Consider the following 14,726-nt stretch of genomic DNA (forward strand, 5'->3'; position numbering starts at 1 on the left):
TAGTAGGGTTATTTACACCATGAAAGTTGATAAACATGACAAATCAACTCAACCATTCCGTATCTCCCACCTCCCTTGTCCTGGCCAAGTGTTAATGTTACCAACCCACCAGTGATTTTAAGCATTTTTGCTAAACTAATCTACAGGATAAATAAATTTGATATATTCTCATTTTACAAAAGAACATTTTTTAAAGTTAAAGCTAATACTGTATTTTGAAATCACTGTACTAAGTTCTCTTCTTTTGTGATTTAAAACCATGGAAATATTGTGCAACACCACATTAAAGCAGTGGTCAGTGCAGCTGACCGGCAGCCTCTAGTGTGTGCTTGGTGCTAGTGAGCAGTGACTGTGGGCATCGCCTTCTACTGTAGATCTCCCCAGAGCTAACACAAGTGGGGTACAAAGAGTGTGTATGTGCTATGTATGGTTTTATTTGGTTTATAAACTCAAATGTTTGATCACTGCACCACATGCTCTTCTGTGGTACTATGTTTTACTAATTAATATGTCAGAAAATATCTACAACAATCCAGTTTTCTTGGTATGAAAAATATGTGTGTGTGTGTGTGTATATGTGTTTACTTCTGTTGCCTCTTTCTCCACATCCTCTCCAGTACTTGTCGTTTTCTGTTTTATTGATAATGGCCGTTCTGGTGGGTGTGAGATGGTATCTCCTTGTGGTTTTGATTTGCATTTCTCTAATAGCCAGGGAAGTTGAGCATCTTTTCATGTGCCTTTTGGCCATTTGTATTTCCTCTCATTGATTCCTTTTTAAAAAGTTTTTAACGCTGCTTCTCTTTTTAAATAAAAGATTTCTTCTTATCTAGTCTTCTAGCCTTTTATATCAAAATTTCTTTTAAGAATCTCATAAAATTGATTTGTATTTTTTCTTTCTGAAATTTCAAAGATATTCCTTCCTAAATCTATTAAGTGTTCTCTCTTCCTGTTAAAGACTCTAATCACTTATTTGCAAGATTCTTTTTTCCCCCACCGTATTATCCTCTTTTTCCTAATTGGTCAGAATTAGGATTGAAATATCAATTTTTCTTATCAAGGGAACATGAAATTTTCAGCCAGCAACTTTTCTCACATAGTTGGAAAAAGTTGAAGGCAATATTTTTCTCCTCTGTACTCCTTGGGTACTTTTTTTGAATTTGATATTTTTCTCTTCTGTTGTTACCTCTGGTTTTTAAGTTAGTCACTTGACTGCACATTTTCTCCTTTACAGGCTTAGGTTCTTGAAGGCATATACTTTGTCTTCATCATAGCACCTAGGATAGTATCGCTTAACATAGCTTTCTCAGGAAAAATGTGTTGAATGCATGGATCAATGAGGAAGAGTTATAATATGCAGATTTTAAGAGATTTAATCCATTATTGTCTTCATGTTGTAGGTTTTTACAAGTGCTTCCTGCTTGCATTGAAGATGAGAAACTACTAATAGATGTTATACATTTTTTAAATAAGTTAATGAAGGAACAGAGGAAAAATTCATCTGTAGAACTTCTAAACTGGATTCTAGAATTACTTCTTAGACATGTAAGTATCGTTAAGGAATTTGGATTTTAGGTTTGACAGATGACTCATTTGTAAAAATCATGTAGAGAAAAGGGTAGTTTTTATATAGGCTAACTTAGTAAAGTAGTTCCCCTGCTATACTAGGTGACTCATAGCCACCTGGCCTTCCTGAGATGATCGTGATTAAGTTTATCCAATTAAAATTCCTTAGATTAAATGGGATCTTCAGTCTTGGTGTTTAACAAAACTTATTTTATATGTGAGCTTTCTGCTACAACTGCTTTTAAGTAGGGATCTCAGTGTGTGTGTTTGGGGCAGTTCAAGTTGGACTGTGGAGAGGAAGATAGCAAGCCTGTCCAAGGCAATGAGTTGGGATTAGTAATGGTGAGTTTGGAAGGAATGAGTAAAAGGCAATGCTCAAAGTCCCCTCTGGGACTGGGGAGTAAGGAGGAAATATTTGACTTTCCCATCTGGGGAATTCCTGATAGTCTCACAGGCAGTGGGGACAACCAATTCAATAGGCTGAGACTTCAGTCTTTGGGCTTATCCCTATGAAGCTTATTCCTGCAAAGGAGAAGCTAAGCTTACTGATAATTATGACTAATAGTCACCCCCAGAGAACCTCTTTTGTAGCTCAGATGTGGCCTCTCTCTCTAAGCCAACTTGGCAGATGAACTCACTGCCCTTCCCCTTAATGTGGGACATGACTCCCAGGAATATAAATCTCCCTGGCAACAATGGGACCTGACTCCCGGGAATGAGCTGGGAACTGGCATCATGGGAATGAGAAAGCCTCCTTAAGTAAAAGGGGGAAGCGAGAAATGAGATCAAGTCTCAGTGGCTGACAGGTTTCAGACAGACTCAAGAGGTTATTCTGGAGGTTATTCTTACATATCATTTAGATATTCATTTTTAGTTTATGCTGTAGTGGAGTGAATAGAGGGAAGTACCTGAAACTGTTGAACGATCTTCCAGTAGCCTTGATTCCTGACGAAGACTATATAACTGCAAGGTGAAAGCCTTGCGTCTGATGTTCTTTTTATCCAGGGTATGGACAGATAAATACAAAAAAAAATTTAGGATAAAAAATAAATAAAAGAGGGAGATAAAGGGTAAGAATTGGCTAGATTGAAATACCCAATGAGAGGAAGGGGTAAGGGGTATGGGATGTATGAGTTCTTTTTTCTTCTTTTTATTTCTTTTTCTGGAATGATACACATGTGATGAATGATCATGGTGATGAATACACAACTACATGATGATATTGTGACCCGTTGATTGTATAATATGGTTGGACTGTATGTGTGTGGCTTTTTCTCAATAAAAATATTTTTAAAGAAAGCAGTTGTCAAGTTTTAATATGCTTACTGTAGTATTTACTTTTTCACTACTATTGTCAACTTTTTTAGTTGTCTATGTTCTAAGAAATGTTAAGAACCCAGGAAGCTAACTTGCTATCTATGATTTATCTGTGTGTTTTTGTTATTTTTGCAATACATGTATTTACTTAATTTGGCCAAGATGACCCTTTGTGCAAATAATCAAGGAAAAAAAAACGCAAATAAAATTTGAAAAGAGGGCCTAAACCAGTATAGAAGATAGTAGACCTTATAAGGCAAATATATTATTACATTTGCAAAGTTTATTTAAAGATTTGGTCGCTTCCAAAAATAAAAGTGCCAATTTGTTAAAAGTTAGAAAATTTAATTAGAATGTTATTTTAAAACCTACTTAGTATTTCCATGAATGTGAGTGTATAAAACTTGTCTGCATGTTTTTTTATCTTCTTCCTTATTGTAGATTCGTCAAAATAGGGAAATTTGTTTTGTTCACAGTTGCATACCCAGCATCTAACATAGTGGCTTGTACCTAGTGGACTTATGATAAATGTTTATTAACTCAGTAATAAGCATATGACATTAAGCAAGCTATACACATAACCTTAATTTAATATCATCTTAAAGTATAACAGAAATGGAAATACTGAACCATGCTCAAGGTTACTAATAAATATAGGTTGTAAAACTTAATACTGCTAACAAATCAAACTTAAGTCTGTATAAACAGAATTACTCAGCAAAACCCAGTAGGTTTTATCCCAGAAGTACAAGGTTGGTTCAAATAGGAAAACATGATAATAAAATTTAGGATTTTGATAAACCAGTAAGTACTAGAATGGGAGTAGAAAATGAAATAATTCCTAATAAAAATGTTTAAGAAAATAAGTAAAAGAATTCTACATTAACATGAGTGTTTAAGGAAAAAACACTAGAGGCAGCCTTCTCCAAGTAGGTCAAGTGCTTAGTGTAGTATTTTCACATAGTATACACCCTCAGAGTATTAGTTGGTTGTTTATTATTTTAAAAATCTTGTATGCATAAGGGTACTAATATATTCCTTTGTTTAGTAGGCTTTTATTATATGTCAAGTAATATGCAGACTGAGTTTTAAGCTTTGAGTGTTGATGGGCAGATAGGTTTTGGGAAAGAGCACAGCCGTGACCTGGATTAGGAAGAAAGAAACTAAAGTTTTAGGCTGAGTTTGTTTTATCTATTGTGTTTATATCACTCGATATTCTTTTTTTACCTCAAATAGTAGTGTATTATTTACATTGTTCTGTACCTTTTTCCTCCCCTACTTATCAGTATATTGAGTACATTTTTCTATATGGATGCATATAGAGATGCCTTATCCTTCCTAAGGACTAAGCAGTGTTGAAAGACAAAGCAGAGGAGAGTTTGCAGATTACAGCATTTTATTTGGGATACTGAAATTTTTGCTGCAGCAAGGAACCTGGATCACTTGTGAAAATGGGAGCAACTTCAATCTTATAGTGATGGCAGTGATTTTTTTATTTAGCAAAAAGATGTTAGCTTGAGTTCTATTGACTGGATGGGAATTTGTCTGTCTTATGGGAATTGTGGATTTAGGTTAGGTGGGCTTTATTTTGTATTGGGTCAAGTTTATGTGACTAGAAACTTGACTGACCATCTGGGTCATCTAGCTGCCTTGGTTGGGGATTTCAAAAGATTTCAAAAGGAAACTCATGAGGGTGTTCAAAGAGGAAGTAGGGCACAAGGTTCATTTGCATTTTTTGTTGTTGTTGTTTTTGTTTTTGACTAGGAGGGTTCCCCAAAGCTTGCTCTCTATAATTTTATCTGTTTGTTCCGTGTATAGATGTGCCTTTCATTCACTCATTCTTTTATACCACAAATATTTATTAAGCTTATTCTCAGTCACTGAAACTTTTTGACAAAAAGAAAAAATATATGCAATTCCTGTCATGGATAAAGGGCTAATCTACCTAATTTATAAAGAGTACCCATGTTGTTGTTTTTAAGAAGTCTAACAACCCAATTATGGGGTAAAACTGGTAAGGACGTAAACAATTCACAGAAAAGGAAACAAAAAATCCCCAAACAGAAAAATATTTCCACCTCACTCAAAGTAAAACAAAACTTCACACAATGTTTTGAAAATTAAGTCAAATTTTATTAATTTTTGAGTCGAGGCATCTCTCCCTGGATGCTTTAGTTTGGACTTCTTTTATGGCCTTATAACTGTAAATTTGTTACTTAATAAATTTCCTTTATAAAAACTAATCTATCTCTGGTATATTGCATTTCTGGTAGCATTAGCAAACCAAAATACTACCCAAGGCTGAGGCATCATCACCTTTCCCAGGGTTATTGTAGGGCATACAGCTTCCACCCATGTTTCAAGACAGGTGCCAGAATGGTGTTTTGAAAATAAAGTCAAATAATGCTACTTTTCTGATCAAAATCTTCTGTCAGCCACATATCTGATTCATACTAAACTCTCAAGTATGTACCATTGCCTCCAAGGCTCCTTGAGCTTGATTCTGAGTGTCTTCCTAACATTTTCTCCTGTGTACTCCACTCATTGTAGCCTCCTTCCTGTTTTCCAAACATGCTACTCACAACCACGTGAGTGCCTTTGCATTTTTCTTTCCTCTCTGGCTGGAATGCTCTTTCTCTAGACATTTGTAGGGCTGACTCCACACTTAAGCCAGTGCTCTGTTTGCATGTTTAGCAGATAAGTCGTCTCTGACCATCCTTTCTAGTATAGTGCCCCTCCATCCCTCTTTTCCTCTGCCTCCCTAGGCTTTTTTATTTTCTTCATTACACTTATGACTACCTCCTGAAGAATATTGTTGCTTATTTTCTCTCTACTTCACTGCTCAGTAATATAGAATTCATGAGGACAGGATTAAACAGTAGGCTGTTGTTTAATCAATGCTATGTTGTTTTTATGTTTTCAAATTTATCAGTTTCTTTCTTTATAGGTTCTGTGGTTTTTCATCTTCTTAGATCTTCTCCCCTCCAAAGTATTTTTGAAACTTTTAAGGTTTTATTTTTCTTTATATTTGTATTCATCTGGAATTTTTTGTATGTTAAGATTATTTTCAGAATTAAGCAGTTTTCACAATAGCATGTATATCTCCCTAGTTTGAATTATCATCTCTACTTTTTAATCATAAAGTAATTTCTTGTCTATACATGGCTGTTTAATTTGGCTTTGTATTCCTTTGAAATCCTAATATTTTCTGAAGAACTACATTTTAAAATTATTGCTGCAAGTTTCTTCTCAGGCTTTATTCTTTATATTTTTCTCTGATTATTTTTCTTCCTCCAGATTAACTTTATGTTTATTTTGTGAAACTATAGAACAGTTGTCAATGGGAGAACATCTATATGAGAGTTTTGAATTTTGTGTATGTTTGGCAAGCAATGCCTTAAAGTTAAAAAGACATGATAAACAGAGAAATATAACACAAATGAGAGATAAAGGGCTAATTTATTTAAAGTTCATTTATTACATCCTTAATAAGATAATTGAACTTCCAAAGTACGTAGACTCATTATTCAATAATGTTTGGTCCTCTGTTATTTTCTCAAGGATAATTTCAAAGTACCTCTTTTAAATTTTAAGAAGTTTTCATAGTTGTTTTCTGAACATTTTTAATAAACCAAAACAGTGGAACCTAATGCCATTATAATTTTTCTTCTTAGGTTTCAAGCAGACAGATCTTTTGGAGATTGAATATTAAAATATTATTAAAGGAATTTCTGTTATACTTTTCCTCTGCATGAGTTTTTGATAATTCAAGTCATTTTTTGGTCTATACATTTTTTTTATGTATAGACCAAAAAATAGCTTCATAATTATTTTTTTATAGCTTCATAATTATTTTATTCATTTGTTTCATTTTAAAAATAAGTTCTAAAATATCCTGCTTTTTAACTATGGGTTTGTCACCAGAACACAAGTGTCATGAAAACCATTGCTATATTTTAAGCCAAAATGGGAAAGGAAAAGATTCATATCAATGTTGTCATTACTGGACGTGTACGTTCGGGCAAATCCATCACTGCTGGCCCCCTGATCTACAAATATGGTGGAATCGACAAAAGAACCATTGAAAAATGAGAAGGAGGCTGCTGAGATGGGAAAGGGGTCCTTCGAGTGTGCCTGGGTCTTGGATAAACGAAAAGCTGTATGTGAGTATGGTATCACCATTGATATCTCCCTGTGGAAATTTGAGACCAGCACGTGTTATATGACCATCATTGATGCCCCAGGACACAGAGACTTTATTAAAAACATGATTACAGGCACATCTCAGGCTGACTGTGCTACCCTGATTGTTGCTGCTGGTGTTGGTGAATTTAAAGCTGGTATATCCAAGAATGGGCAAATCCGAGAGCATGACTTTCTGGCTTATACACTGGGTGTGAAACAACTAATAGTTGGTGTTAACAAAATGGATTCCACTGAGCCACCCTATAGCCAGAAGAGATATGAAGAAATCATTAAGGAGGTCAATACCTACATCAAGAAAATTGCCTATCACCTTGACATAGCAGCATTTGTGCCAATTTCTTGTTGGAATGGTGACAACATGCTGGAGCCAGGTGTTAACATGCCTTGGTTCAAGGGATGGAAAGTCACCTGTAAGGATGGCAGTGCCAGTAGAACCATGCTGCTTGAAGCTCTAGATTGCATCACCTACTTGTCCAACTTGACAAGCCCTTGTATTTGCCTCTTCAAGATGTCTACAGAATTGGTGGTATTGGTACTGTGCCTGTTGACTGAGTGGAGACTAGTGTTCTCAAACCAGACATGGTGGTCACCTTTGCTCCAGTGTACGTTATGAGTGAAGTAAAGTCTGTTGAAATGCACCATGAAGCTTTTGAGTGAAATTCTTCCTGGGGACATTGTGGGCTTCAATGTCAAGAATGTGTCTATAGAAGATGTTCTTCATGGCAGTGTGGCTGGTGACAGCAAAAATGGCCCACCAATGGAAGCATCTGGCTTCTTTGCTCAGGTGATTATCATGAACCATCCAGGCCAAATCAATACTGGCTAGATGCCTGTGCTCAGTTGTCACACAGCTCACATTGCTTGCCAGTTTGCCGAGCTAAAGGAGAAGATTGATCACCATTTTGTCAACAAGCTGGAAGATGGCCCCAAATTCTTGAAATCTGGTGATGCTTCCATCTTTGTATAATTCCTAGCAAGCCCTTGTGTGTTGAGAGTTTCTCTGATTATTGTCCTCTGGGTTGTTTTTACTGTTCCTGATATGAGACAGACAGTTGCTGAGGGTGTCATCAAGGCAGAGGCAAGAAGGCTATTGGAGCTGAACAGGTCACCAAGTCTGCCCAGAAAGCTCAGAAAAGTAAGTGAATATTGCCCATAACACCTGCCACTCTAGTCTGAATCAATGGTGGAAGAAGAATGGTCTCAGGAATGTTTGTCTCAATTGACCATTTAAGTTTAATAGTAAAAGACTGGTTAATGATAACAATGCATCTTAAAACCTTCAGAAGGAAAGGAATGTTTTGTGGACCTTTTTTTTTCATGTGGCAGTTTTAAGTTATTACTTTTTAAAATCATTACTTTTTAAATGGAAACAATGACCAAAAATCAGTCACGGAATTTTGAGACCCATTAAAACAAATTTTGATAAGAAATCTGTGTCTTCTTTTGAAAGATCAGCCTTGAATTGCTTAGGCAAAAGACTTGAATTGCTCATAACCTATTTCTGTGATTCTATCTGCTGAAATTAAATAGTTCAGGATAAAGTTTTAGATCAGAAATTAAGGGTTTTTTCACCTCCGAGAAGGGGGATCATGACATACGCTGTTTTAAGTACTTACTAAAACTTTTTGTTGATTGCAACTTTGGTTACTATGGAAAAGCAGCGGGTAATTTGTAATGTTTATAAGCTTCCTTAGAAGGCCAACTTTTATAATAGAGGCCATGTGTTGCATATAGAATATTTTTGTGTAGTTATGTATATATCAATATTGAATAAATGAGTTTATTGTATCTAGATTCTAGAAAAAATAAAAGATGTTGGAAGTTGAAAAATAGCCTTTTTCAGTTATAGGTTCTGTTTTTCTAGGGATTATAGCAGTTTGGATTATGAAAATAGCAGATATAATGGATTTAGTTTTAGAATCTTTTCTTGAAAAATTATGCAGTAACTGGCCTTATTTGTTTGACTATAAGACTCTAACAGTGCATAACAATAGAAAAATCACTGCACATATTAAAAATTTTTAAATTAAGTTATATATAGCTAGTCAAAGCTGTAAATTTATTTAATTGTAAATTTGGTACTATATAATGAGTACTGATGTAATTGTATAACTTATTCTTAGTTATGAAATGAAAATGAGATTTTGGGCAGTGCGATGGTAGCTCAGTGGCAGAATTCTTGTCTGCCATGCCAGAGACCTGGGTTCGATTCCCAGTGCCCACCCATGCAAAAAAAAAAAAAAAACTTCGACTAGATTCTAGATGATTTCACTATAGTTTTAATTCAATTTCAGAAAAGATTTTTCAGTTTAAATTAAATTTATGTATTTGACTTCCTATGGTATCTGGGCCCTCTTTGGAAAGTTTTTTACTTTATCTCTTTGTATATTATTATCACTAAGGCTATAAAAATACTTTTAAACATGAGCAAAATGGAATTAACCATCCACTGTCAAGAAGGTTCACCCTCTAAGTCCTATGCTACAAGGATTAAATCGGTGTAAGAATCAGTGTTCAAGATTAGCGGAGCCTGGAAATAGAAAGTCAAGTATCTTTTAAAGTTTAATTATAATTTGAAGTAGGTAAAATAAGTGAGAAATTATTTAAGAAAATCAGTGAGGTAGCATTTCCAAAGCAGTTGTTTTGTGAGTTTTTTTTGGAAATTTGGATTTTTTTTGGTAATTGTTTTGAAAGTATATGATAAGATAGGCAAAAACTTGAGTGGATAGGATGAATGGTAACAGTGTATGCATAAAGAAAGTGAGTGATTATTATAGAAATTGCTGCCTCTTGGAGGTCACCAGTGACAAAGTAACTACCCAAGTAGTTGGTTTAAGATTAATGTTGAATAGTAGTGTCTAAGGACAAAAGCTTCAGGTATGATTAAGTTCTTGAGATCAATAGGCATTACTAGAGATGTCTATTCTAGTCTCCATTGTACTTGAGGAGTGGTAATTCATTCTATCCTTTAGAAATGATGTAGCTGAGGTTCACTGAATTTTTTTTTTTTCACATGGGTGGGCACTGGGAATTGAACCCGGGTCTCTGGCATGGCATGCCCACAACTCTACCTGCTGAGCCACCGTGGCCTACCCTGAATCTTACTGTTAACATGTAACTTGAAGATATATTGTAAAGAGGGAAGAATCTCAGCAGTTTACAAGCAATTTACAGCTTATTAATGTGATGAGGTTCTTTAGAAGAATCTTAATTTTAGGTATACACATACTGTTTCAATATCTGCATATACATTAATCATTAGCTTCTTAATTTTTATTTGTATATCAGAATTAATAATTCTTGTTAGTAAATTTATATTTTTACCAAGATGGGGTTTCCATTAGAAGCTGCTTATTTATTTTGTCTGTATTTATAGAAGTTGAATGAAGGGTGGGTGTGTAAATCAGACTTGAGTTATTTGGGGCTAACAATAAATGTATTTTTATTTTTAAAATAGGAAATAAATTTATTTTTATAATTTTACTAAATGTGTATCTTGATTCTCTTATTCATTTATGACATATATAGAAGTTGCAGTTAAGTTTCATACCATTTTACTTCATTTAATCAAGTTACTTCTTCCTCAGGATGAAAAGGAAAGCTCAAAAAAAATATACTACTCTGGTATGAAACTATAGTAAAATCAGTTAAAAACAAAATAGACTCTCAGTACTTTCCAAATGCTCTAAATTATATTGTTTATAATTGTGTGTACCCGATTTAAATATTCTTGACATACTCCATAATATAAGCAACTCAGAATTTTCTCTCCATGTTTTTTATTTCTCTATTCTACCTAATACAGTTAATTTCGTGTTGAGTTCTTTAGTGAAGGATTTCATAACAACAGTAATAACATTTTGATTTTCCCTCTTTTTATATGCCATTATGTGTGCAATTGAGGTGATATAATGCTGAGGATGGAATATGAACTAGTTTTGGAGGTTCATAGTTCAAAGATTGAATCTTTGTTCTTCCCAATTTTATGATTGCCGACCAGTTTCTTAACCAGTTACCAGTTAGTTTTTGTAAGCCTCGTTTGCCCTTCTGTAAAATAGGAGTGAAAATGCATACCTTCTACTTTAATAAAAAATTTAATGAATTCTTGTTCTTTCTCCTTTTAGCACAGAGCCTTTGACATTATAGGTGATGGATAATTGTTCTGTATGTCTGTTTATGCTGCTGGTTGTAGTGTTTTCTACTGTTTTAAGATTATTAGAAATAATCCTATTATGTTTCATTAGCTACAATTTTTTTTTCAGTTGGAAAAATAGAAAAAATATTTAAAATACTAGTTTACTTTTGTTTTTTAGCCTGTTAGCAAAGATTGCAGTAATACTAATACTCAGGATTGGTTCAGATGCTGTATGCCTTCTCATACCCTGTTTACTAGTGTAAACTCCTAGTACACCCCTATTGCAGAACATTTTTGCAATATTTATCAAAAACATTAAAATGATTATCATGTTTTGACTTAGCAATTTGTTTGCTTCAGATCTGTGTGAATAGGAAATCATTAGAGATGACCACACTGTTTATTGTAGCTCATTGACATTAGAAATCACTGATTATCCAGTAGTTGTGTGATGAATTCTTGTGATTGAAAACAATCAGATATTAAAATAATGTTTTTGAAGAAATATTGGTAATATCAAGTAGAAAAAACTTACAAAAAATTCTGTTTTGCTAAAAACATATAATTAAGATTATTCTTATATTTATACTCACACAAAAAAGCAAGATTATGTGCCAGAATGCTAATAGTAGCTTTCTCTGTGAGGTGTGATTATGGGTGACTTTTGTTTTTCTTACTGTGCTTCTCTATGTTTTTCCCCATTTTCTACAATGGATAGATTTTCCTTTTGTTGAAATAACAAATTGAGTGTGTTTTGAGTATAGAGCATCTCTACTAATGCTGTAACCATTTGGCATGCTGCAATAAAGATTCATGTCTATTAGTTAGGTACTGTAATTGTTAGTTAATCTAGAACATGATTAGCAACAAAATCCTTATAGAAAATAACACTATAGCTCAATTAGAGAATAAATATATGTATTTTTTACAATTTTCATTTTCTAGAATCCAAATCCACTATTAGATCTGCTGGTTCTGACAGAGTCCCAGGCACGAGAAGAAGCAGAGGACATCCGGACTGCTGTCAGACAACAACTTCAGAAAGAATTGATTGCTCTTTTCAATACCTTGCTGTTCAATTTCATGGCAGTTACTGACAGGTACCATTTGTATCATTGAAGGTTTGGGTATATTTAGTTTTGTTTTTATTTTCAATGAGTTTTACCTTCTTACTTCTTTCAAATTAGGAGGAAGAAAGACTCATAATAATCATTTACGTTGATCTGTTTCAGTGAATTTCTGTGACAGCCTGATTCTCACCTCTCACTCTTTCACTGTATACACACACATGCATGTGCACACACACGCACACATTTTGTTATTCTTTGGGGTTTAGTTCTTGATCTTCTTTTTTCCTTACACATCTATATTGGTAAACATATCTGTTATTATGACTTTACTGACTATTTTTACCTGATGATCAGATGTATATTTCTAGTTAACTTCTTTTTTTTTGACTTTTTAAAATTAAGATAAAATTCACTATTTTAACCATTTTAAATAAGCATACAGTTGAGTAGTTTGGGTAAATTCACAGTGTTTTGCAAACATCACCAAGATTTAATTCCAAAACATTTTTGTCACCCCGAAGAGAAATTCCATACCCATTAATAATGTAGTCCTTCTCTGTTCTTCTCCCCAGTCCCTGTCAACCACTAATCTGTGTTTTGTCTCTGTGGATTTGCCTATTCTGGACATGTTGTATAAGCAGAATCATATGATGTATGACCCTTTTTGTCTGGCTTCGTTCACTTAGCATAATTTGTTTCAGGTGCATCTATGTTTTTAGCATGTGTTATACTCATTCTTTATTAGGAATTAGCCTATAATCAATTAAGTTTTGATAAGGCTGCCAAAACTATTCAAAGGGAAAACAGCATGTATTTAATAAATGATGCTGGGAAAACTGGATATCTATATGTAAAAGAATGACATTGGACCCTTACCTCACATATACACAAAAATGAATTGCAAGTAGAGCAAAGACCTAAATGTAATAGCTAAAACTATGAAACCCTTAGGAGGAAATATAGTTGTAAATCTTTGTGACCTTGTGTTAGGCACTGATTCACAAATACAAAACTAAACACATACAGCGAAAGAAAAAAAATAGATAAATAGCACATCATCAAAGTTAAAACCTTTTGTCCAAAGGATGTTATAAAAAAGTGAAAAGACAACCAATAGAATGGGAAAAATTATTTGCAAATCATATAACTGAAATGTCACAAAGATGGCTATTATTAAAAAATGGAAAAAAGAAGAGCTGGAGAGAATGTGGAGAAACTGGAACTCGTTGGTGGGAATGTGAAATGGAAATCGTCTCGGTGGTTCCTCAGTAGAATTACTATGTGACCCCACAATTCCACTCCTAGGTATACACCCAAAGAAATTCAAAACAAGGATTCAGACAGGTACTTGTATACCAGTGTCCATGGCAGCGTTATTCACAGTGGCTAAAAGACTGAAACAGCCCAAGTGTCTTATTGATGGAGGAATAAACACAATGAGGTGCATAGGCACAATGGAGTATTATTTGATTGTAAGAATAAATGAAGTTCTGATACATTCTGCATCATAGTTGAACCTTGGAAACATTATGCTGAGTGAAATAAGCTCTACACATAACAGCAAAAATTATGTTTTCACTTACATGAACTATCTAGATACAACAAATTTGTAGAAGCGAGTAGGTTAGAGATTACTAGGGGAGTGAACAAGGAGGAAGAGGGAGCTGATGCTTAGTGGGTATAGAGTTTTTGTAAATTTTAAACAATTTAAAAAAAAAAGTTATCCCCAAACTCAAGTTGTGCAACTAAATGACAAGCCCTTTTTTGTGGAAAAATTTTCTGCTTCAATTTCAGCAGCTCTTATCAACAAATAATTCACATAGTTTTAAATGACAAGAATTGTGAAGAAAAAAAACATGACCCCATCATTGAGAGCAAAAAATTGGAAGTAGATCCACAATTGTCAAACATGAAAAGACTGTTAAAAGTTATTATTATAAATAATAACTATTGTAAATAGTCAAAATAAATAGGAATAGGGTGAAAAGATGGACAAAACCAATGAAAATATGGAGATAGCAGCAGCAGAGAAATGGAAATTACAAAAAAGAACTATATGCAGATTCTACAACTGAAAAGTATAACATGGGCTTAATAGCAAGACAGACACAGTAGAAGAGAGGGTTCATGAACTTAGAGGGTAAGCTAATAGAAATTTGATGGTAAGGAACGGTGTGAGGGCAAGAGACACGATATTTTTTGTGTTTCAGGGTCCCAGCATAGGTTAGGATTCTTTGTTTTAGCGTGGTAGATATTTATGCATGCTGGACATGTGCCCATATTGGAAAATGGGAGTGAGAAAGAGAAAAAGAGATGGAGAAGGGAAGAAACAGGTAGGTAAATAGATAAAGGGCTTAGAAGAGGAAATGAGAAAATGAGGGGAGGAGGAGAGAAGCATGTTTTGAAGAGAGAGGAAACTGAGTATATAGTGTCTA

At 34.2% G+C, this 14,726-nt stretch overlaps 1 protein-coding gene across 3 annotated transcripts in view; it reads left to right on the forward strand.

Moving 5' to 3' along the window:
• Positions 1–14,726, forward strand: part of RTTN (rotatin) — a 202,798-nt gene that overhangs the window by 88,726 nt on the left and 99,346 nt on the right. For all 3 annotated transcript variants that reach the window (XM_077135252.1, XM_077135253.1, XM_077135254.1), the window contains exons 26-27: positions 1,398–1,542; positions 12,167–12,321. In XM_077135252.1, coding sequence (XP_076991367.1) covers positions 1,398–1,542; positions 12,167–12,321 — 300 coding nt within the window. The remainder of the gene's footprint in view (positions 1–1,397; positions 1,543–12,166; positions 12,322–14,726) is intronic.

Source organism: Tamandua tetradactyla, chromosome 18 (assembly GCF_023851605.1).
Source record: "Tamandua tetradactyla isolate mTamTet1 chromosome 18, mTamTet1.pri, whole genome shotgun sequence".
Classification (NCBI taxonomy): Eukaryota; Metazoa; Chordata; class Mammalia; order Pilosa; family Myrmecophagidae; genus Tamandua; species Tamandua tetradactyla.